Raw genomic sequence first — 25,334 nt, 5'->3', positions numbered from 1 at the left:
TCAGAGGTCTGGGCCTCTGGAGAAGTGTGCTCCCAGCTGGCTGGTTGGCGTATTTACAGAGGGTGGCTTATGCTAAGGCTTTCTGGTAGCCCCAAGATTCTGAGACTGGAAGTCTTTTAAGCAGTACCAACCTGTGCTGGTGGTAGAAGGCGCTTGGCTGAGTTTCCAGGACTTCCTCTCTTCCTCATGGGACATTTCTGGGAATCCTTGATAAGGCTTTTATAAAGTTAACTGATCATGAATCTGAGGGCTTGAGGAAGCTTAGGGACTGGTCACACTGCTGTGGTCTCCTGGCTTTGGTGAGTGGTAAAGTGCTGCCTTCAGATGGCTGCTCTGTGAGGCCAGCTTAAAAACAAACAGGGCTACTCTGGTTTACCGGGGGCTGTGGTTCTCTTCCCTGTCAACCATATTGTAGCCTTCACCCTGTGGTAGCACCCTAGGAACCGAGTTCCCAGGGCTCTGTGGAGCAGCGTTTAAAGACTGTTAACATGGTTGTTGTTGGTTTTCCCCCTTCTCTTTAGAGGGGATCTAGAACCTAGAAAGGGACATATATTTAGCCTAAGGGAATTTTGGCCTTTCTTCTCTCTCTGTCTGGTTTCTGCTTTACTTTAAGGAGGGTGGTTTTCTGCTGTGGGTCTTGGGCTGAGGTAGCAAGAATCCATCAGCCCCTGTTTTCTCTGCATGTTTATATACCCATCTAGGAAACACAGCCTGAGCAGGGACTTCTGCCTTCTTCCTCCTTTCTCCGTGGCCTGTCCCCTCTCCCAGCACCTGGGCTTGCTGATCTGGACCTAGACCAAGAGGTGCAGGCTAGAAGTGAGGCCTCCTTTAAGAAAGGGAGGAGCCTGTGCATGCTGGGCGAAACCCCATGGCCCTTCATGGGTGCCCTTCCTGGCAAGCTGCAGCCACTCTCCAAAGGCCAAGCTCCTCGGACCCACCAAATCTTTGCTGATGTGGAGAAAATCTTAGGCAGGCCTTCGGTCCAGTGCAAGACAGAGTTAGGAGACCCACAGGGTCTGGAGTCAACTCAGAGAGCAACAGAGAAAATCTACCTGGGATTTTCAGATCCTGAAATAGAACAGCTGGAACTGAGGAGCAGACAGCAGAAACCCAGCACGGGGGGCGCCCAGATCCCTGAGCTGCTCCAGAATGGTCAGGATGCGTTAGAATGCAGGAGCCAGACTCCTGTCCACTCTAAACTTCCCGAAGCCCCCAGAGGCCTGCAGCTGAAAGGGGAGCAGCGTAGTCACAGCGTTGCCACACTGAGCTGTACTGGCCCTGGAGGGGACAAAGGTCAGAGCCCCATTCCCTTGCCATCCTCTGAGGAGGAGCCCTCCCTGTCCCTCTGTTCGTCTGACCACGCACTGCCTGCCAGGAAAAACAAGCTGTTTTTACTAGAGAGCAGCCCCGCAGAAGACTTGAGCTGGCAGGGAGTTCCTGGGGAAGGCGGGGACCTGGGTAGGGGGAGGTGGAGGAGAGAGCCTCCGGGACTATGGATAGGACAGGTCTCCAATCTTGTCAACAAGGACACCACAGAGAGCTGCAAGGAAGTGGAGCCTGCTGCTCCCGAGGTTCCAGAGGCCTCAGCTGAAGATGCACCACAGGGCCTCTCCCTGATGCCACCTGATACCCTGGCATCAGAACTAGCTTCAAAGCCCCCTTCAGAGGATTCTGACAGTAAAGGGAGACACCATCCACACGAGTCTCTGGAGTTTCCCAATGAAGATAGGGGGCCTAGTGTGCCCGGGGCTGACTCAGATAGCAGTAGTGGAGGGGGCAGCAGCCTGGCCTCTCCCCTTGGCTCACAGGTCCTAGGTGAGGTAAACAACTTCCCCTGGGACCTGCAGAGCCCCCAGGGCTGTGTTCCTGTCATGGGCCAGTCAGACCCAGGGCCTAGAGATGTGCGGTTCTGCCCTTTCCTGGTGCCCCAGTTACCCCCCACGCAGAGCTCTGCTGAAGAGAAGTCGGAGAGTGAAGACTACTCTGAGGACCAGAGATTCTACCAGCACATCCTGCAGATGGTCAAGCTCTCCAGGCGGCTGGAGGGCCTGGAACTGCCTGAGACCGTGCAGGAAATGCCGTGCAAAGACGTCGCCGGCATGGTCTGTGGCATGGCCACCGAGTTATCCAGGATGTGTAGTGAGGGTGAACACAAGGCCGTCAGAGCTCAGGAGAGGGACTCGGGGCTACTGGCTTGGGGGCCGGAACTGCTGGAACGTTCTCCAGAAGTGATCGCTGCCTCTGCCAGGCAGGAGATCTCTCAGCAAGCACAGTGCCAGCTAAGCAGTGGCCTCAGGCAGGGGCTAGTCCAGCCGAGTTCTGATACCGGGCTTGCTGCAGAGACGAGCAAGATGCAGCTTTTCAACCAGGTAGGCTTCTTAGAAAGTGGGGCCTAAGGTCTGGGGCCCCTGAGCTCAGCAGGGTGGGACAGGTAGAATTGCTCCTGCTCCAAAGCCTTCTCAGGTCTGCTTTCTTGATGCTAACCCTCCTTCAGTACCCGAGGATCCCTTGACTACCTGAGTGACCACCTGCTGAGATGACCTGGATTTCAAGGTTGTTCTTTATCACCTGCAGGCTAGAGCTGAGGGCATCTCTGGGTTCTCTTGCCTAGGTGTAGCCATGCTCTTGCGTGGGTCATAGGCTTTGAAAGGAGTTCTCGTTAGGATGGGCAAGGTGGTACCCATGCTGGCCCTTAGACAGAATCCAGGCCCTTTCTGGGGTTTGGGAAGTCTTTTCTACCAGCCGATTCTTGAGAAGAGCCAGCTGTTCACAGCAGGTACTCATCCCCAAAGCTTTGTTTCCCTTCCTGGAGGCAGGCACACAGCACCGCCATGCAGCTGCTTCTGCTCCTTGCCTCCCGGGGTCCCCAGAAAATCTCATGGCTAACCTATGTCAGGTTGTGTGGACCCTGTTTGTGACTTCACTTCCCTACCGGGTGGGGCTGGCCTTGTCATTCTTTCCCTTTGTCCCTTTCAAGAGTCACCCAGTTTTCATTCAGAAATCAAGTCAGATAGGACCACGGGGCTCAATCTGAATTCCCTAGGTGTTCCGCTGTGGCCCAGCTGTGACTTTACCCAGTTGTTCCCTCTGGTCCCTAATTGCCGACACACACTGGTTCTCTGTTAGTCCTAATAACTACTGTAGTACTATAAATATCAGATAAGCCACAGATTATCCTGAAAGTTTTAATTAGCCCAATGGCATCAAGTTTATCAGCTCTGAAGGACAATGGCATGCACAGGCCCATGCTCAGAGTTAATGGCCGTCTATTGAAGATGATCAGCTAGGAGCCAGGGATATATAATTTCCCTGCTAACCACTGATTCAGTAAAGGCCCAAGAGAACAAAGGCCTCAGCACGCCTGTCTCCCTCCCTCAAGCCCCCAGCACGTTAGCAAATTAGCCATGTTAGGAGTCTGTAATTTTCTATAAATACAGTGTGGGAAGGATTTCACTTGCTGATATACTTGGACTGGTGGAAGGGCTAAGCAGGCGGGGCAGGCTCAGCTTCCTGCACTGCTTCCGACCACAGTCATGAGACCATATGAAATCCCCTCTCCAAGATAATCCTGGGCTCAGTCCCCTCTCTGCCCCACTAAGTCTGTGACTTTGGAGAGGATTCTCGACCACACCTACCTCCGTTTACTCACATGGGGTCTCTGCGTGGTGATAGATTTGTGAGAAGAACACGACCCAGTGTTCAGCACCACTGGTCGATTCTATGTATCGGTAGCTTTTTTCTTGACAGGGACGTTCTACAGCAGGCCAGATGTCTGGCCATCTGCAGAGGTAAGGGATGTCTTACCTCACTTCTCAGCTAAGACTCAGGTGTCCTCTGACTGCAGAAACAGGCCCTGCTGGGATTTGCCCAGGGACCTCTTCCCTGGACCAGACTGGCCGAGAGGGTAGTGACTCTGACCTTGGGAACCACCTTTCTTTTTCACTCCTTGGGGTTTAGTGTGGAGGAGGATATGTTCTCTTTGTTTTTTCAAGACAAGATTTTGCTGTGTAGCCCTGGCTGTCCTGGAACTGGCTCTGTAGATCAGGCTGGCCTCAGACTCACAGAGATCTGCCTGCCTATCCCTCCCGAGTGCTGGGACTAAAGATGTGTGTCACCACTGCTTGGCTGTTCTTTCTGTTTTGTATATATATATGTATATGTGTGTATGTGTATTCTATATATGTTTATCATATTCATATATAGATATACGAATATGATAAATTTGACGAAAGTTTTGAAAAGTGTTGCAATCTGTCCCCAGTATGCTATGCTGATCTCCTGCTTTTTTTTTTTTCTCTAGAATTTCTCTGTGTAGCTTTGGAGCCTGTCTTGGAACTCTCTCTGTAGACCAGACTGGCCTCAAACTCACAAAGATCTGCCTGCCTCTGCCTCCCAAGTGCTTGGATTAAAAGTGTACACCACTACTGCCTGGCTTTTAAAAAATTTTTCGAGACAAGGTTTCTCTGTGTAACAGTCCTGGTTGTCTTGGAACTCACTCTGTGGACCAGGCTGGCCTCGAACTTACAGAGATCCGTCTTCTTTTATTTCCCGAGTGCTGGGATTAAAAGCATGTGTCATTACCTTTTTTTTTTTTTTTACTTCATTTATTTTTATTCCATGTGCATTGGTGTTTTGCCTGCATGTATTTTGTGTGAGGGTGTTGAGTACCCTGGAACTGGCATTAGGGAAAATTGTGAGCTGCCATGTGGGTGCTGAAAATTGAACCTGGGTCCTTTGGAAGAGAAGTCAGTGCTCTTAACCTCTGAGTCAGTTCTCCTGCTCCATCTCTTTTTTAAGATTTTATTTTCAACTGTGTGAATGTGAATGTGTGAGTGCAAGTGCTTGTGGAGGCCAGAAGAGGGCGTCAGAGATGGTCTAGAACTAGAGTTGCAGGCAGTGGTGTGTGAGTTACCTGAAGTAGGTATGGGAACTGAATGCACTCAGATCCTCTGAAGAGCAGCAGACTCTTAGCCAGTGGGCCCTCTCTCTGGCCCCTATGCTGGCCTCTGGCTTTTCTGTTAGGCCAGATGGTTGATTCCATAATATCGCTACAGCCCTAGGCCCCTTACAGAGACCCCTTGTGTCCATCCTCTCCTCGGAGCTTCTTAGCAGACCCCGTAGGGCCAAGCCTGGACCCTCTCCATCATCTTCAGATGAAGGAAAAGGGAATGTGAGGATCTGTGAGCAGCCAGAGGGGTCACACATTCGGACCCAGCCTGGATTTTGACTCCAGTTCTCGCTGGCGTGAAGTTGGCCTTCCCTCGGCTCTCCTGAGAACCAGGGAGAGCAAGTCAAATGACAAGGCACGTGTTTATGTGTAGTGGCCTCCTGAGTGCACAGCCCTCCGAGAAGGCTTGCACTTTCTTCTGGTGTTTGCTTCCATCTCTGTCAGTATCATGTCGCGACTACTTTTTCTCGGCTCCTCAGTTTTAGGCATCAAGTGTAGAGACTTCTAGTTGCTGGGGTTTATTTATCTCTGCCCCATTCCTCCTTTATCTGGTTCACTTGGTATGTGGCTCCCGAAAGGGGAGGAGAGCCCCCAGTCTTAGCTTCTGCCAGATGTGAACTAACACACAAGTTACCAGGAAGCTGGCCTGCGAGTCTCACCCAGTTGGCACATGGTATTTCTGAATGTTGTGTTTCATTAGCAGCCCCAAGCGGAGGTGGTTTAAATTTGAACGGACAGGATTTAGATGCTTTATTTATATATCTGCCTCCAACACCCCGAGAGCCACGTGGTTTCTGGGGTTTGTAACAAGATGTGTTCTGTTGCCCAGGTCCTGGGTTCCCCCTTAGCCCCAGTCCAAGCCCCTCTTTGGAGCCTGGCTCCCTTACGAGGCCTCGGGGATGCCCCACCCTCTGCTCTTCGTGGATCTCAGAGTGTGAGCCTGGGGAGCTCGGCAGATTCTGGGCAGCTTGGGGAACCCACGCTGGTGAGTCCTTCCTCTGCTGTGCATGTGATTTGTTTCTGTGGGACCTTTTGGGTGTCCTACTCGGGACTGTGACCTGGTCCTGAGACGTAAGCTGTGTCTTCAGAGTTCACCAGCTTGTCTGAGAAGAGTCACTCTGGTGGGGGGCGGGGAGCTGGACTGGGCTGTAGGCTATCTTTGCTGATCTCCCCACCCTGTGGCTGGGACAGTGGGAGTTGGGATGGGAGTAAGCAGTGTGAACTAGAGCCAGATTCATGGACATGGTGGGACTCAATTGAGGCCCTATCTAGGTGGGAATTGAGGGAGGAGCATGCCAGGGTTGTTCTGAAGGTCTTTCTGGTAAGTCCCTTGTTCCTTTTGTGTTTTGGATCCTCCACAGGGTCCCAAGACTGCTGCTTGTGCAAAGGGTTTCTTGGGTTCTACCCACGAGGGCAAGCATACGCTCAGTCTCTTGGCTTTAGGGGAAGAGACCAACGAGGAGGACGAGGAGGAGAGTGACAACCAGGTAATGGTGAGGTGTTGGGAGCCACCTTTTTGGGGTGACTTCTGCCGCGATCCTAGCTTTGGTGGGTTCACATGTTCCAGGGTAGGAGCGTGTGGATTATAAAAGTTAAGTAGGAGGAGCAGAGATAAGAAAGATCAAAGAGAGGCTGGAGAGATGGCTCAGTGGTTAAGAGCATTGCCTGCTCTTCCAAAGGTCCTGAGTTCAATTCCCGGCAACCACATGGTGGCTCACAACTATCTGTAATGAGGTCTGGTGCCCTCTTCTGGCCTGCAGGCATACACACAGACAGAATATTGTATACATAATAAATAAATAAATATTCTAAAAAAAAAGGAAGAAAGATCACAGAGACATAGGATGGTAACGGGAGGGCAACTCAGCAAATACTTAATACTGAATGCTGAAATTTTTCTGAGTTCTCCCGTGTTTAATTTATGTACACTTTTATACCCCAGTACTAAAGGGGGTGGAGATGAAAGCAAAAGACTGTTTTAACGTGATACAAAGGACAGCTAGGACAGTTACTTGCCCCAATACTTGAGACATTAAGTCATCATTCCTTGAGAAAAGCATTCTGTTGTGTAGGCAGTGAACCCACCCTAGACCAAGTATCTCTAGATCAAACCTCCTATTTCCAAAGAAGGAGCCGAAGTATGCTTGAATTCTCTGACCTTTGGTCGGGGAGGAGTGGATCTACCTCCACGGGGCATCTTATTGTCCAAAACACCAACTAACCACACCCTAGGTCAGGGTGTGTAGCCACAGTTGTGTCAACAGCTTTGAGCAAGCTCAGACTCTGACCTGCAGACAAGGGGGAATAGGCTCACATTTTTGGGCCTCCACTGTGAGGTCCCCTTTCTGGCCTGGAAACCCTCTAGGTATATATACACATATTATATGTATTTAAATCATGGTAAAGCTCTCTCACACACAGGTAAGATTTTTAACTTATTATTTATTCTATATCTTTATGTTTCTTTATTTTTAAAGATTTTATTTATTTATTTATTTATTTATTTTATGTGCATTAATGTCTATGTGAGGATGTCAGATCTTGGAGCTACAGACAACTGTGAGATGCCATGTGGGTGCTGGGAATTGAACCTGGGTCCTTTGGAAGAGCAGCCAGTACAGTACTCTTAACTGAGCCATCTCTCCAGCCCCCAACTTATTCTAACTGAACAGTAGTTCAGGGATATTAGTTTTTTTCATAATGATATGTTACCATCACTACTGTCCACTTTCAGAACTTGTTTATAGTCCCAGATTCTAACCACCAGAAAATACATCCTTTTATCCTTTTTCTTCCAGCCCCTGGTAACCTCGAACTCTTTTTTTTTTTTTTTTTTTTTTTTTTTTTTTTTTGGTGGTTCATGACTTTGCCAGTTCTCTTTGTTTTATATGATAAAAATCACATAGTGTTTTCTTTGATGTCTGGCACCTTCTCACTCAGTATGCTGCAGCGAGTATGTAAACACTCATTTTGAAGCCTGTTGTGTGTGTTCCATGTTCTGTCTTTGCGCTCATCTGTTGGTAGATACATGGATTAGTTCTATTTGGCTAACCTCCCAGCCATTTTAAAAATAAATAAAAGTGGTTTTTTTCCACCCATAACTTTCTTTCTCAACCAGTCTGTATGCCTCTTAGGTCTGAGCTGGAGAACACAACATACTTGCTTGGCCTTGTGCTCACTGGATACAGGGCTGCTTAGCGAGGCCTTAGTGGAGGGCCTGCCCTGGAGTCCTCCAAAGCCTCACCAGGGCACCCCTACTCTCCGCGCGTGCCCTTCGTGTTGGGCTGGCCAATTTCTTTAGACTTAGCACTTTTTTCTTTTTGTCAACTTGACACAAGCGAGAGTTATCTGAGAAGAGGGAACCCTGATTGAGAAAACTGCTTCCATAGGATTGGTCTGTAAGCAAGCCTGTGAACCATTTTCTTAATAAGTGATTAGTGTGTGCCCATGTTGTGGATGGTGCTGTCTCTGAACAGGTGGTCCTGACTGAGCTGCATACAAATGCAGGCTAAGCAGTTAGGTAGTGGTGGCGCATGCCTTTAATCCATGCTCTTGGGAGGCAGAAGCAGACAGATCTCTGTGAGTTGGAGGCCAGCCTGAGCTACAAAGTGAGTTCCAGGCCAGCCAGAGCTACAGAGAGAACCTTGTCTTAAAAAACCATAAACAAACAGACAAATAAATAAATAACAAGCAGGCTGAGCAAGAGGATCAAGCTAGTAAGTAGCACTCCTCCATGGTCTCCGCGTCAGTTCTGGCTGCTGGTCCCTTCCAAGTTCTTTGGTAGCTGACTATGCCCTGAGAGTGGAAGCTGAAGTAAGCCCTTTCCTCCCCAACTGGCTTTTGGTCATGAACACTATCATAGCAACAAAAACCCTAACTAAGACACTGCTCATAGTTGTTTTTTTCTTGCAGAGTGTCCGAAGCTCCGGTGAACTTCTCAAGAACCTGCACCTGGACCTCAGTGCCCTGGGAGGTAACTTTGAGTATGAGGTAAGAGCCTGGGAACGCTGCTGCTAGAGCCTCGGGCCTCATTTTTCCTCCTCTGAAGCTCTGCCGTCTGTGAAGCATATTTGGAAAAGGGTCTGTCCAGGATTTCTGGGGTTCAGGGAATGCATCCTCTCAGCTCTCAAATGACCAGTTCTTGGTGAAGTCCCTGCACTAGCTGGTGCTTTGAGCATAATGAGATGTGTGTGCTTATGGCTCTTGCCTCCTGTACACTGCACTGGGAAGAGCTTTCTTGCCCAGACAGCAGGCAAACTTGGTGGAAGAGATGACATTTGCCCTGGGCTTTGAAGAGAAGCCAGATTTTAGACGGGGGACAGTTTAGGTAAACAAAGAGCCCAAGCAAAGATGGAAAGGGTGGAAAAAAACAGATGGGTAGGAATAGCTTCTGGAGCATGCCTGCAAGGTCCCGCGTTTCTCTGAAGTCTGACCCACGCTGCTGCTAGCGTATTTTTTTCTGGAGAGCACACAGGCAGTGTGAGTCACTGTGTATTCACACTCAGACCTTCCGTATTCACACTCAGACCTTCCGTGCATGTTTTGGAGCCTGGACATAGAAGTCATAGGAACTGTGTGTTCTCAGTCTAATGTCTGATTTATTAATTTTTTATTTTTTAACTTCCCACCCCTGATTTATTAATTTCTAAGCCATTAACAGTTCTCTAAATTTTCCTAAAATACTTGTTATAAGCAATGAATCGTGAAGTTTGCCAATTAGATTCAATTCATGAAGGCATTTAAATGCTGACTGCAGGTCTAAGCCTCACACAGGTCTTATATATTATGTTTTTATTCGTGCCTTCCACACCTTAAAGGCAAAATCACTTTTATATTATTAGAATGACCACAAAGCTGGCCAGAAAAGCAAAGGTGCTCCCATCACAAATTGTAGTTGACTTCTTTATTATCCCTCTTCTTTGTGTGTATGTGACTGTGTGTGTGTTGCACATATATGTTTGCTGGATCATATGCTCAAGTGCACGTGGAGACCAGAGGAGGACATTGGGTTTCTGTTCTATCCCCACTGCCTAGTTATCCCCTTAAGATACAGTCTCTCCCTGAGCCTGGTGCTAGGCTAGCAGCCAGCATGCCCCTGCGATCCTCCTGTGGCCCTCTGACCCTCTGAGACATCTCCTCAGCCTCCCTTATTATTTTTTTAAATTGCATTTTAACTTATTTATCTACCTATGTGTGTGTGTCACAGAGTATGTGTGGAGGTTGGAGTCAGTTTTCTCCTTTCATGAGGTTCCTGGGATTGAACTCAGGTTCTCAAGCTGGGCCACAAGTACCTTTACCCACCGAATGGGCTCACTGGCTCAATCTCTTTTTATTTCTGACAGATATTTCCTGCTTTCTCCCCACTCCTTGGAGTCTCAGTCCACACAGTGGCTGGCAGGCTCTGGATTGGTACTTGAGACCTCACTGTAGGTGCGTCTCTTAAGGGGATCTAACTCTACCTTTGGGACGGGACCATTTCATAGTGAGGCTTTGCTCATTATCCCGGAATCTGTTCAGCCTTTCGGTTCTGCACAGTCAGCTATGTTTTGATTGTGACTTTAACACTTCCTGCCAAATGCAGCCCTTTTCCCGACTGTCCCATCTGTATCTCCAATCTGATACACGTCTGCTCTGAAACTGCTCCTTCTGAGCGGAGCTGGTCTGCTTGGGTAAAGAATTCTGTTCAGTTCCCTGTGGGAGGACTTTGTTTTCTTCTCAGCCACGGTTAACCAGTGCTGACTGACCGTTGGACTCAAAGAGGGCCCTCAGTTTGCACCTGAGTGATGTCTGTGACTAGAAGGGGTGTCATGAAAGCTGGCATGTTTGGAGAAAGAGAGTGGTTTCCAGGGGACCAGGCACAGTGAGGGTGAAGATCCTGCATAATTTGTGACTGTGTACCTAGCACCTAGCCCACTCCCTGGGACACAGGAAGTGCGGGGTGTCTTTTATTTAGCAGCAGAGAGAACGGAGTGGAGGGTATCTAGACAGGCTGGTGGCTTTCTCACTCTCTGGGTACAGTAGGTGTGTGTTCCTTGCAGTCAGCTTGTAGATTGAGATTCCACTGTAGCTTGATCATAACTGCTTCTTAATGGATTACAGATGTCACCAAGAAAGGTGTTTCTCCTTTGATATGGTTTGGAATTCTGAAGTTTTCCCTTTGCTGGTGTGGGGAGCAGGAGCTTTTAAAACATTTTCCTAGCTTGCTTGGCACCACGGTGGTGGTGGTGGGGAATGTCCGGAGTATAGGTGATGCTTAGACACCTCATACACCTATCTTCAGTTGTCTGCCACATGGGGTGTGGGAGTCCTATGTTCTAACCTGAGGTAGGTATTAGGATTTCTTTCTTGGGGGTTATATTAGTGTTGGAGATCAGTGTAGGCTTCTAGGCAGACAAAGCTGCCTCCACTTGGGCACTGACCTTTGAAATGGCTTTTGTCTTGGTGTATAACGACCCCTGGCTCCCCAGTCTTGCAGTTAGCTCCAGCTGCAGCTGCAGCCCTTCTTCCTAGGTTCATGCTGCCCCATGTCACCAAGCAGTCACATTGCTCTTTCTTCCATAAGAGGGCAGCAGGATGGCAGGAATGCAGCTGTCAGCGTCTCCCTCTTCTGCTTTCCAGTCTAAACCGATTGCTAGTCTACTACAGACGGAAAGGGAAGGGCTCATGGGACCCACCCCAAGAAGGCTTCTGATGGGGAGCCAGAGGCAGAGGGCGGTGAGCTGGCAGTGTGTGGTCATGTGGTGCTGATGAAAAGCCATCAAAGGAGAGGGAGGGAGCCAAGGCTTAGAAGTCACAGGATGATATCAGTGTGACTGGAAAGTGCTAACTACACCCGGGGTGCAAAGAATTGAGACCAACTGAATGGGCACCCGACCTGGAAAATAACCCTGGCCGATGGTTGGCTTAGCAGGAGTCTCCCCAGATCAGTATGAATGCATGGGCATGTTGCTGAGGCAGCCTCCCCATCCCCCATCCTGGGTGGATCATGGGAGCCCAAGTGCCTCGGTGCTCTGGGCAGGTGAGGGGGTGGGACTGCAACCTGGGGAGCCTCATGACTTTTGAAAAGTGTTAAATATTCAAGAACTGGTTCTGACAGTCACTCCTCTTCACCCCCTCCTTGTGCAGATGGCAAAATCTTGAAATATGTCTTGAAATGCAGAAGGACTTGAGACTGTGGCAGGAGGAGGCTGGGGAGTTTGAGCATGGAGAGGCAAAGCCGAGCTGTGCACCCAGGGTCTGGAGCAGGACACTGTTCAGAGATGTCTGGGGAGTGCATTCTGACTGGGAGCTAGGCCTGGGGATAGATAGCTTGGGGACACTGGCTGGGTGAACAGGGACCATGTGGAGTCAGATGAGACACTTAGATTTCCTGCATCCTTTTGTAGATGACAGTCAGCCAGTGCTTAATTTCCCCTGCTTTCTCCACCCATTTCTGGCTGGCCTATGGATGTCATCAATAGGTGTGGGCGCAGACCAAGGCCATTTATTTTATTTTATTTTATTTTTAAGGCCATTTATTTATTTTAATGGTTGCCTTATTTTATCAATTTTATGTTTAGGTAGACAGATTGAGATCATCCAGTCACATGGAACTCTTCATTTTCAGAGAGTGGGAGGGAGCTGAAGGTGGAAGCTGGGGCCGTACACTTTAGGCAAACTCTCTATCAGTGAGCCATGCCCCCGCTGAAATTCATCTTCAAGGGTTTAAGCCTGAGAGTTGCCTAGATGAAGCTCAGTGTTCTTGTAGTGGGATTGTGTTCTCTCAGTATAACTATGGGAATCTTGGGGCTCAAGAGATGGCTCACTGGTTAAGAGCACTTGCTGTTCTTCCCAAGGACCACAGGGCTGGTTCCTTTCACCCTTATCAGGTGGCTCACAACTGTTTGTAATTCCAGTGGGTCTTATGCCCTCTTCTGGCGAGTAAACCATACACCTATGTCATATACACACAGACACACAGATAGACAGATACACACATGAATAAAGCAAAGTCTTTAAAAATAAATAAATAAAAACCAAGACCTACAGCTATTTTTTTTAAAGGAAAGAAAAAAGAATCTACCTATATCTGCTATTCTCTCCCTTCCCCTTAGTATTGGGCACAGAGCCCAGTCTCAGGTATACTAGGCACTTGGTATACTACTGAATTGCATCCCTAGTCACTGATACACTTTGAGTTTAAGCATTTTTAATTCAATAATGCTAATACTAATACAAATAAATATTCTTTTTTGAGGCAGTGTCTCACAGTGTTGCCTTGTCTGGCCTGGAGCTTGTTATAGACCAGACTGACCTTGAATTCACAGAGTTCTGCCTGCTTCTGCCTCTTGAGAGCTGGGCTTAAAGGCATTTACCACCATACCTGGCCACTCTCTGAGTTTTATGGTCTACTTGTATTTTCATCGTTTTGAATAGTTAAGATTTAACATTTTATTTAATAAACACTGTAACGAAATAGTCTAATTCACACATAACTTTGGCAAATAAATATTACATCTCCATTTAAGAGAGAAAGAAGGGAAACCTCAACTCTTACCACTCCCCCACACATGCGTTCTTTTTTCTTTTCTAAAACAGGGTTCTCTGTAGCCCTGACTGTCCCGGAACTTGCTCTGTATACCAGGCTGTCCTCGAACTCTCAGAGATCTGCCTGCCTCTGCCTCCTAAGTGCTGAGATTTCCACCACTGTACAGTAACACGTGTATTTTTACAAAAACAAAAACAAGACAACCATAGTTGAGACATTTTTGAACATCCTTCTATTGCCAGAAGCCGGGCTCTGAGCACAGTAGGGATCTAGTAAGGAAAATTAACAGAGAAAACCCATAGCTCTTATAGGTACTTGGCAGAGTGTTGAGGGACCAAAGACCAAGGAAGGCTTCCTGGGAGAGGACCAGTAGTTTGTCAGGAGGTGGGGGAGTGTTTGTGTCGAGAATATGTGGCCTAGTGGTAGAGTAGAGGCTTAACATGTGCCAAGTCTCACGATATCTTTAAAAACCCAAGAGAATGTGCATTGCCGAGCAGAGCAATAGCACAGTGCTCAAGCACAGGCAGGAGGGGATGTATGACATGGTGGGGCTGAACTGTGAGAAGCATCAAGGGCTGTCTGGTGTCTGATACTTCTTCTGTCTCCTAAGCCAAAGCTTGTTGCTAGGTAACCCAATTAGGACTAGGTTTCAGCCTCTGACTGAAGGACAAGGACAGGAGAGCCTTTCTTAATTCCAGGATGAACCTGACTTAGCACGGACTGGTCCCATTTTCTGAACGACTCTTGTGGTAAACAGGCACCCCTGCTGGCAGAGACTGTTTGTTTCCTGGCCACCCAGACCCGAAATAATCACACACAGAAACTATATTAATTGTAACGCTGTGTGGCCAATGATTTTATTGTATTTCTAACTAGCTCTTACATCTTGAATTAACCCATTTTTATTAATCTGTGTATGGTCACATGGCAGTGGTTTACCACGTAAAGCTTTGGCATCTGTCTCCTTCTGCAGCTACATGGCGTTTCTTTGGCTCCGCCTATATTCTCCTTCTCTATTAGCCTGGAATTCCTGCTTTGCCCTATTCTGCTAAGCCACTGGCTAAAACAGCTTTACCCATTAACCAATAAAATCAACACATATGCAGAAGAACTTCCCTGCCCCCCTCCTGTAAAAGTCACTCTCCTCCTTGGAGCAGCAGAGCCTGGTAGACAAGTTATGGAGCTCCTGCTGAGTGTTGGCAGTGTGGCCCCAGCTTGGTGAAGAGAAGGGGCTCTCACACACACTCGAAACAGCAGCTCTACTCTAAGTTTTGAGAGTGGTAGGGGTGGTGCTGGTTACTGTCTGCTTCTCCTTCACCTTCTGCTCTTCTTGGGACTGGTGGCAGTTGCACCTCCCTCTAGTGCTCCTTAGGTTTGGGCAGTCAGAACTCACAAGCAGGCCCGTATGAGAAGCTTCACTTTTCTCGGTGTTAACTTAGTGCCCCACAGGCAGGGTCTGTATGGTCATCTGTCATCTAAGGCAGTGGGTATTTGGCACACTGAGGATGCTCGGAGGATGGATATGGGGGTCTCATTATCCTAGAACATCAGTGATCATTTCTGGGACCCTGACAGTGTGGGTAGGCACAGTTCTAAGTTCCTTACCTCACTTAAGGTGTGTTAACTCATTTAACCCTCCAAGTGGCCCTGTAAGGCTGACACTCCTTGGATCAATGTATTTAAGAGGAAGGAACGGAGGCACAATAATTTGCTTGAGATTCCATCTCCTGCCTCCCTTTACCATTCCTCGGGAGCCTGGATTAGCCTGTCACTTGGCTGCCGGGGCTGCAATGGTTCTGTCTTTGGCTTCAGCAGACTTGCACTAGAATGACGGCAGATGCCATGCTGAGGTCTTCTCTTTCGAGCTGCCAGCTTGCTTTGTGATGGTCAGCTTTCCACTACCATAGTGAATATTTGAATTAAACCTTAAGCCATATTAAGAAAAGGGTTATATCTGCCAGCAGTTTTGAAAGTGAAGCCGTGACTGATTGACCCCCTTGTTTTAGGTCTGTGGTGAGGCAGTGCATCATGCATGACCACGTGGGCACAGCAAAGAGACGAAGGGTGTGCCCCTAATAACCCAAAGACCTCCCAATTAGGTTTCATGTCCTAAGAGTTCTATCCCTTCTCAGTAATGCCTCTCTGGGGCAAGCCTCTACCACACAGGCCTTTTGGCGACACTTCAGATCCAAACTCTAAGTACTTAATATATTTCCAGTTTTAATCTTCAGTGTAGGGAATTTGGAAGTCTTAAAAATCCCTGATCAGGAGTTGTTCAGCCTGACATCCTAAGTGCCAGCACAGATGTTTTTCTGGAAGGACGCTCTGAGCCTGAGCCCAGGAGAGATCACTGGCTGGGTTTCTGAGAAGGGCTTTCTGTTTCTATTTTGGATAGCTCTATGAAGAATTAACAGAAGCAGCTGTGGATTTTCACTAGTGAGTTTGTACGTGTTAAACAGGGTGTGGTCACTGTGTTAAGTGACTCCTTTCAGGAGACCCAACGAATCATGCTAAGATTCCACTTTCTTCTAGTGTAGCGGATCCCGCCAGGGGTTTGGGAACCGGGCCCCTCCTTCCTGACGTGGAACTTCTCTAATAGCCTGCTTGAGCACTCTGCTCGGCTCAAATTTGCTCAGAGCTGCCCTGTCTTTCTCTCTCTGTCACAGGTGATGGACCTGTGTCCTCCTTGTCGCCTCTGCTCCATCTCTTACCCAACTAATCCCATCTAGACATCTGCTTCTCAGAGACCCCAGGTCTGTGGGGTTGCTGGTGACCAGCTTGTGTAGGGAGACTTGGAAAGGAGGGGTACCCTCCTCATATTTTTCCCTTTCTGTCTTTGAAAAATGAATGAAAAGTAAAAGCTCTTGTTTTTGCTATTATCATCATTTTGAGTAAATATTGGCTCCCAAGGTCTCAGGGTCCGACTGACGGGGCTGAGGGGTGTGCTAGATGAAGGCAGAGTTGCAGTAATTTCTAAGCCCAGTTTGATGTGTTTGTACCATCATACAAATTACCATTCAGTTTATCTGGATGTGGGTCAAGGGGCAGCAATCTGTGTTTTTGCAAAACTATTTGGGCAACTGAAGAGATGGCTCACGGTGGTTAAGAGCACATACTGCTTTTGCAGAAGACCTGAGTTCGGTTCCCTGTACCTATATTGGGTAGTTCACAACTTTTCATAATTCTAGTTCCAGTAGGATCCAGTGCTTCTCTAGACACCTGCACTCGCATGCACATGCCTACATATGCACACGTACTTAAAACATGAAAAGAAAAGCTGTATGGGAGGAATGGGGAGAAGGCTCAGTGGGTAAAGTGCTCGCCGTGCAAGGATGCAGACGTGTGTTCTGTTTTTTTTTTTAAATATTTATTTATTTATTATGTATACAATATTCTGTCTGTGTGTATGTCTGCAGGCCAGAAGAGGGCACCAGACTCATTACAGATGGTTGTGAGCCACCATGTGGTTGGTGGGAATTGAACTCAGGACTTTTGGAAGAGCAGGCAATGCTCTTAACCACTGAGCCATCTCTCCAGCCCTCAGACATGCGTTCTGATACCTAGCACTCATTTAAAAATCCAGGCATGTCAGCATACGTCGATAACCCTAATGGTGTTAGCAAAGAGACAGGTGGGAGCATGCTGGCTAGTTAGTCTGACCAAATCGGTGAGCTCCGGATTCAGTGAGGTGCCATGTCTCAGCAACTGAAGAAGACAACTGATGTTGACCTCTGGTTTCCATATGCAAGTTCATACACGTGCAGTGCGTACACTTACATAGACAGACACAGACACAGATTGGCATAAACACACACACACACACACACAGACACACACAGACACACAGAGCTATGTAGGATAACAGGGTCAGAGCTCACAAAGGCTACCTGAGAGTCAGAGAATGGCACTCCGTCTTGTGTCAGTCTCTAACCTTCTTGGCTACTTTTCTGACATTCTCTTCACTCCTCAGGAGTCTCCAAGATCCAGCCAGCCAGTGGACAAGAAGGATGTTTCTCTCAGCTCAGATGCTGATCGGCCCCCTACTCCTGGCAAGCTGTTCAGCCAGGGAGCTGACAGCAGTCTTGGCAGTGTTGATGGCAGCAGATCCCGGGGAAGAGGGGCAAGTCCCCAGAGCACACAGAAGGAAAATGAGAATCCCAAGATTTCTGCTAGTCAGGTGGCTCCTGGATTGGGCCCTGGGGGTGATCACCCTGTGAAGGACTCGCAAAAGGAGCAGGCAGAGGACATAGTGGAGGCAGAAGAGGAGGGTTCCAGGAGGGAAGGGGCAGCCAAGGAAACTTCTGCCCTAGAGGAGAACACATCAGATGCCATTGAGGTAAGTCCCTTGGTCCCAAGCAGTTGTCAGCTGGAACCTGCTGCTGCTCTCTCCAGCTCCTTACAGCTTCCTGCCTCCATGTCTGTATTACCGAGTCAGGCAGTCAGGCGCTGAATCCAGCTGTCAACATCAGCCAGAGCCCTTAATTGTGACAAATATGCCCAGATCCAGCAGGAAGTAAATTCCTGAATGAAACGGCAAACCTGCTGGTCCTGGGAATTCAGAGCAGAAATGTGCTTTTCCATTGGCCCCTCCTGGGAGATCCACGCTCTTTGTTCCTCCTCATTACCTCTCCCCGCCTATGTGTTGTCTTGGTTTGCTGCAGTCTGAGTTCCTACAAAGAAGGGTAGGGGTGTGTATGTGTGTGTGTGTGTGTGTGTGTTGGGGTGGGGGTGAGGCTGCTAGAGCTGAGTGTTGTGCACCAGCAGAATGGCTCTTCTCATCCATTTCTATGACAATTGTACCAGGCCCAAACATGCAGGTGGTTGCAGTCATAAAATTGCTCAATAATCAATGTGGTTAGAAGTAGGTTTCTCTCTCTCTCTCTCTCTCTCTCTCTCTCTCTCTCTCTCTCTCTCTCTGTGTGTGTGTGTGTGTGTGTGTGTGGAGAGAGAGAGAGAGCCCCTTTGACATTATAGCTTTTCCTCATTTAGACAGCGAGGGAATTTATTTAAAGAGCTTGTATCTAATGTATCTAAGTCCTGGAAAAGACACTTCCAGAACTGGTGAGATGGCTTAGTCCATAAAGTGCTTGCTGAACAACATGAAGATCTGACTCTGACCCCCAGAATCTATCTTAAAAGCCAGGTGTAGTGATGAGCATTTTATAATCCCAGCGCTAGGGACGGGGAGATAGATGGATCCCTGGAGCTCACTCTCACTGGCCAGCCGGCTTAGCTTCATCAAGCAGACTTCGGGCCAGTGAAAGATTCCGTTCCCAAAACAAAATGGATGAACATCATGAAGGGCAACACCCTGATCGAAGCTGACCTATGGCTTTTACTCACGTGCATGCACACACGCACATGCACGCACATGAGTGTGCATACTCATTAAGATATACTTTTATTTTTTCAGATAGCGTCAAACATCTCTACTGATGGCTTCCTGTCTTCACTATTCTTAGCTCCCCTTTCCTGTTAATCCCACTCTGATTTTGGGGGTGGTTGTCCACTATCAGCATCAGCACTTAGCCCGGTTCTTGTATTGGTGCTTATGGCTGTTAGTTTTCAAAATGGGTAGATTTTTGGCTTGGGCTTAGACCTATGTTGGCCCTATGGGCCAACTGGGAATTCATGGATAGCATCCCTGAACTTGGGGGGTGTTTCTATGTCATGTGTTCCTGCAGGAGTCAGAGATTCTTGAACACTTGAAGGACCCACAACTCTCAGAGACCGAAGCTTCTGTTTCTAAGTCTTTCCTTGGTCTGGTGAGTTGCAGTGAGCTGCAGTGGGGCAGAATGAGAGAGCCTGGTGTTTCTTTTCCCTCGGAAATATAGTTTACCAGTGGTCACACAGCTGGGAAGTGGGACAGTTAACCCTCAAAGTTATGTAACACGAGGGCCGGGCTTGTTGGGGTTTCTGTCCCACCCGGTACCCCACAGCCAGCAAGTCCCAAAGAAAATCACACAGAGATCTCCATGAGTTATAAACTGATTGGCCCACTAGCTCAGGCTTCGTATTAGCGCTTATAACTTATATTAACCCATTATTTTTATCTATGTTAGCCACATGGCTCAAAATTAGGTCTTGTTTTCTCTCTCTTTTTTGAGACAGGGTTTCTCTATGTAGCTTTGGAGTCTGTCCTTGAACTAGCTCTTAGACCAGGCTGGCATTGAACTCACAGAGATCCGCCTGCCTCTGCCTCCCGAGTGCTGGGATTAAAGGCGTGTGCCACCATTGCCCGGCCTAGTTCTAGTTTCTCAACTCAGTAACCAGGGGTAGCACTGCCCACTACAGCTTGTGTGGGAATGGAGTGAGGCAGAGCATAAACTGTGGAGTGCTGGTGCCAGTGCTCTCACTGTTGTGTGAGCTGCCTGTGGCCTAGCAGGACAGTTATATCCAGGAGACTCCAGGACTGGCTGCTAGGCTTTGGCCAGGGTTTAATTAGAAAGTTAAGGCTTTTGTCTTGAACTGCCAGGCCATCCATGATTTCTGTGTCCCGGACCTTCATCCAGCCTGCTGGATCTCAAGTCCATTTGCCAAGTCTGATTCTTAAAGGGGAGATTCGGCTACTTTTGGCCCACTGGTACCTCTGCATGTCCCCCTCCATCTGCTCGGAGGAGGCAGCTATAAGGGAAGGGATTAGTGGAAGAGGGTCAGGGATGAGCAGACAGGAGGGGTGCAGAAGAGTTAGACAGCTGAGCTCTGTGGCCCCACACTGAGCCACAGGCTTCAGAAGCAGATGGCAGCTGCATTAGATAGAAGTAGAAATCAAACTGAAGGGAAAAGATCAAAATCCAAGAAAACCCCACAAACTAGAAAGGTTAAAAAAAAATCAAAACAAATACTTAAAACCAAAACAAAACCCCACAAAAACAAAATCCATTGTTGGCAAAACCCGAACAAAACAAAACCCATCTAAATCCCAAAACAAAGCAACAAAAAGCCTACTTAACCAACTAAACACTTGACAGTGATGGATACCTGTTTCACTGAACTCTTGGAAACAAGTGGTCTGGTCTCTCCAAAGCTGCCACCGTGTGCTGCTGTGCCCGTCAGCTGGAAACAGCAGGACCAGACCTTTTCTGGGCATCCCCCCATCCATCAGGGATGACAGAACTGTCCCCATTTGAATATTGTGGATAGCAGTCCTTCACTTAGCCCAGCAGGATCTTTGGCTCAGAAGGGGTGTGGTGTGGTCCTGTGGCAACCAAAGGGCAGTGAGGAATCGGGCTTGGTGTGGGCACCTGCCGCATGTCCCCAAGAGTACTCTGGACAATGCTAATGAATCCCATTGCCTAGAGAAAGAGGGCCACCTCTGTGTAAAGAAGGAAGGAGAGAGCTGGAAGGAGCCCACCCAACCTCACTCGGGGGTTTGGGTTTGCTGACCTTCTCCTGCCCTGCTTGGGGATGGGATGGTTGGGGAGGAAGAGACAGCTGTGACAGCCATGCGGTACAACATGTGTCATAGGAGAGGCAGGCCCGGGGCTCATCTGACCTGCAGCCCCCTTCTTGCCAGCTTTTTGTCCTGGGCCGAATTTCATGTCCTCTGTACCCCGTAGCTGCATTCATGAGGGCATAAGCATTTCAGTCTTGTAGGGTTGTTTTTGTCTATAATTATACTATGAAAATACCCAATATATAGAAAAATCAGAGGACTTCTACAGTAAATCTTCACACTCTCCACTTCTTGTCTACAGGGAATGCTTGCTTCTGTTTCCCTTATCCTCTTGCCTGCTTTGAGAACCTAATTAGGTATCCCAGTGCTGAGCTCGGTGCCTAGACACAGTGCACACCTTCCTGAGAGGCTGGCGGGCACTCTCCCTGACAAGGGCAAAGCTGATTTTCTCATCTGCACCATCTCTAGGACTTTGGATGTCGCAATCAGATCTCAGAGCACCTGCTGGATGGTGACATGCTTTCTCCGGTCTTGGGTAGATCCCACCTGGAGGTGAGTCTGGGGGGGCTAGGCTAGGGCCTCACTTTCTCTGGTAGCTACTTTTAGGGGTGACCCATAAAGATTCCTACCCACTAGTGTGGACTTTGGACATCCTCTCTCTCCAGACACTTTCCTCTGGTGGGGCTTCTGGCCATGACTGCTTTGCCGCTGCATTGAGACATTCCTGCCCTGCCACGGGTCCATTCATTCATTCATTCATATAGCAGCCGAGAGTTAACCACCTGCCCACCCATCCCTTCCGGCTTTGCCACCTAGCAGCTGGGTCTACAACTCGCCTTAGCCGTCTGCACACGCTGCACCTTGTGACTGCTCTGCCAGCCTTGCTGCTTTCCCCTTGGCCCCTGCATTCTCTTCTTTATGCTCTAAGGCCCAGTGCTGGTGCCTGCTTGGAGGAGGTGACGTGTCCCCTCTCTCTGCTATGGAAGCCGGTCTCTACTCAGGAAGATACAGAGGTGTCTGAAACACAGATGCTGCCCTACAAGGGGCTTAATTCAGGGCAGCCGTTTTTCTCTTTTGTGGGCTTCTAGAAGAGGGATTCTGGCACGTGGTCTCACAGGTTTTAGGGAGCAACTGGTTTGAGTGGCTGGGAATATATTGGGTAAAGCAAGAGGATGCTTAATAGGAACCCAGCCTGGTGTGTGCTGGTGTGTTTGTCCTAGCATGTTCTGGTGCATACAAGGTAGTGTTTTCAGACTGCAATTGAGCCCCCACATGCTCCTCTCGGGTCTGACTGGTGCCTCCCTGGGTGGCTACCCAGTTACCAGGTCTCTGCTAGACTTTGGGTATCCCCTGTTTGCAGTGCTGCGGATACGAAGGCATGGAGAAGGGCAGGTAGGGTTAGGTGGGGAGGGCTTGGAGCAGGTGCACTGTCAGGCTCCTCTGATAACAAGTGGGTAGGAAAGCTGCTAGCTCCATAGGGCAGGGTGGGTTCAGCCACTGTGTTCCAAAGCCTCCATGCTACCTGACTTACTTGGGAGCTTTACAGAAGATTTCTGGGCTCACTTGAGCCCTAATGAGACCAGTAGTCCTTCTGGCTGCTCCCATTTGGTATAGATCAGGGTCAGGGATTGGCTTGGTTTTAGTTCTCAGCAGCTACTACCTGCTGGCAACCAGTCCGACAGAGGAAGGTCTAGTTCATACTTCAGCTGTCATGTTGGATTGCGGGTGTTACTAGATACCCTGGCTGACTGGCTGGCAGTGCGTCCGGCAGGGCCCAGTCTGTAGCTGCCTCCTGTTCTCAGGGTGTGGAAGAATGGAGCTGCAGCCGCTTCCCAGCATGGACAGAACCATAGGTGCAGTCTTCTCTGTGGTCCTCTGGGGCTCTAGCCCTATTTCCCCTGCTCTCATCTTTCCCAAGGCTAGGAACAGGGAGGGCTTTAGAATTACACTACCTTAAGTTGTGTCCATCTCCGAATTATTTTGAGGACTAGGGACGTGGCTTGGTGGTAGAGCACTTACCTAGCACATGTGAAACCCTGATTCCATCCCCAGCACCGGAAGAAAACAATACAGCTTCAGATGTCAGTGACGTATAATAAACTGCACATCTACAGGGAAAAATTTGATACATTTTGCCATATGTATTCCTTTGAAGCTATCATCACTGTCATTGCTGGGCATTGAATATGGGGCTTTGTATATGCTAGATGACTTATACCACTTAGCTGTCTCAGCACCCTGGTCCCTGCCCTTACAGAAATAAAACCATGTAAGCTACTCAGGCTTGTCTTAGACTTGCAATCCTCCTGCTTCCACCTTGGGACTAGATCTTAAAAACAAAACTCAGGGGCTTAGGTAAGGCTGGGGTCCTGGGGTCCTGAGAAGTGTTGGTTTAGAGGCTTAGCCTTGCTAAATGCTTGTTTTGCTCTGCTTTCCGAGAGTGCTACCATGTCCGTCCCCTGTTGGGGTCCTCTTCCTTTTCTGGGGCAAAAGCCCTAGGGAAAAGTAAAACTCTCCTGAAGGCCCACTGTCCGGCTTTCCCCAGGTTATCCCTTCTCTGTCAGGAAGCTGCTTCGATTTGTTGCAGAAGTACAGGACGTGAAGCAAGAAGGGGGCAGACAGAATGATGTGGTCTGTGGCCAGCTCCAGTGTGCTTCTGTAGCCTCACGGTCCCGGAGTTCTTTGTGGCCTTGGGCTCCTTTTGAGCTTTTATTGCAGTTACCTGTTTTGTTACTTAGATTTTAGTTTGTGATGTGCAGTTGGTCTGTGTGATCCTTTTTTCTTTGAAAAAGTGAGAGCAAGAGGATGATTGCACACGGGTGGTTTGCAGGGAAGATTCGTGGTAAGCGGAACACTAGAGGGGACTGATTTGGGCTGGGGAGGGTGTGCTTGCCTGTCACTGTGTGCAGGCTCTGCCCAGGCCAATGCAATGAAGAGTGGCAGCCTTGGCAGGGAGCCCTTCTGCTTCAGGCTCTGAAAGGTACTCACAGGTGGCATTGCTAGTTTTCATGTAATTTGGGGGAGCTGGGTTTTCATGCAAGCCTTGCCCTTCCTTTCCTACCCAGATGTCAGTCAGATCAAATTCTGGTTCAGGCTGCCAGAGGAGAAGGCGTGTGAGGGGTGCAGAGGGTTGGGACCCCACTGGGGAAGTCAGAGTGGTCTGTCCTTCCCTACCTCTCCCAGTGACCTCTGAGTCCCAGAGCAGACACTGCTCCTGACAGGAGGGCCAGCCCTAGAGTGGGGCTGTCACAGAGCTTTTCTTGGCTGAGGGAGAAGATGGGAGAGCAGGAACTGGTGTTGTGGCCTGGCTTCCTTGGCAGAAATTAGGTTCATGTGTAGGACATTTCACCCTTACCTGGGAGCCAAGCTTTACCAGCCAAGCTTTACCATGTTATAGTCGCTTGAGGCAGGACGTTCTGGAACAAAGAGTGGATCCCAAACTGACACATTACCACTGCATTTCTTTAGGAAATATTTGAAATCATCAGAAATTGCCCTTTTTTTTTTTTTTGGAACCAACTTGCTAAATTTGCCTAGATACCCAAGATGTAAAATAAGATTTGAGCGTCTGAGAGTTTATTTTCAAACAGATGCTGTAATAGCAGACTGTGGGGCAGGGGGCTCATTGTCTCCTGATGGAGCTCGTGTCCTAGAATGGAGGAGTTGAAGGAAAGCCTCTGCCCTCCCCCAGAGTCAGGGACCCTCCAGTTTGGGGCATAGCCTCCCTTCTCCCACCTAAATTCTGGTGCTTCAGAATTCCTTCCTTTCTGGTGTGCTTGCCCACTGCCTTTGGTCAGCCTATTTTATTTTGGCACCCCTATACCACCAGCCCTGATGAGCCAGGCCTCGTTGAATTTGGGTGTCCATGGAGATCCTTGCTTTCTTCTTGGAGCTAGCAGTTCCGGCTCTAGGCAGCGGGCTAGGCTCTTGGGTCCTCCCCACCCCCACCTCTGGCTCCTGGTTGTGTGCGTAGTGACTATATTTATTTGTCTCCTGTTCCAGCTGTGGGCCAGGGACTTAGCCAGAGCTTAGAAAACTGCATTCTACAGTAGACAGACATGTTCTGTGTCTCAGTGTCCTGGCCTCTCCAGACGTACCATAGTGCCCCTATCCTGCGTGTCTGATTCAGGATAAGAGACCCTCACAGTGCATAGCCCTCTAATGCATTTCTCCCTGACTTCTTGTGTACAGGCCCAGGGGTTAGGCCAAGAACGAGATGACAGCCAGTCCAGCAGAGCTGAGCCACAGACCAAGCATTCCCAAGTCTCTGAGAGGTACAGTGGGAGGCTGCCCCAGGGACCCAATACATTCTGTGACGTCAGGGTGGTGTGGGCTTGGGTAGAATTCCTGGTCCTTATGGTTGGCATTGGTTTAGTATGCCCTTGCTGGAAGACAGATGGTGACCCGGCTGGATGGCAGTACGAGTGTGTGTGTATGTGGGGGTGGGGGGGGGGGGGGGATGA

At 48.8% G+C, this 25,334-nt stretch overlaps 1 protein-coding gene across 1 annotated transcript in view; it reads left to right on the top strand.

Annotated features, from left to right (window-relative positions):
* Nucleotides 1-25,334, top strand: part of Cep164 (centrosomal protein 164) — a 64,485-nt gene that overhangs the window by 19,243 nt on the left and 19,908 nt on the right. Inside the window, 7 exon segments of the mRNA XM_050156332.1 lie at nt 5,778-5,933; nt 6,310-6,435; nt 8,861-8,938; nt 17,446-17,811; nt 19,160-19,240; nt 21,340-21,423; nt 25,063-25,145. Of these exon segments, the coding sequence (XP_050012289.1) occupies nt 5,778-5,933; nt 6,310-6,435; nt 8,861-8,938; nt 17,446-17,811; nt 19,160-19,240; nt 21,340-21,423; nt 25,063-25,145 (974 nt within the window).

This window comes from Alexandromys fortis, unplaced genomic scaffold (assembly GCF_014885135.2).
Source record: "Alexandromys fortis isolate MF-2015 unplaced genomic scaffold, M_Fortis_MF-2015_v1.1 scaffold_89, whole genome shotgun sequence".
NCBI lineage: Eukaryota > Metazoa > Chordata > Mammalia > Rodentia > Cricetidae > Alexandromys > Alexandromys fortis.
The sequence above is the reverse complement of the archived record's forward strand: the minus strand, read 5'-3'. Positions and strand labels throughout refer to the sequence as shown.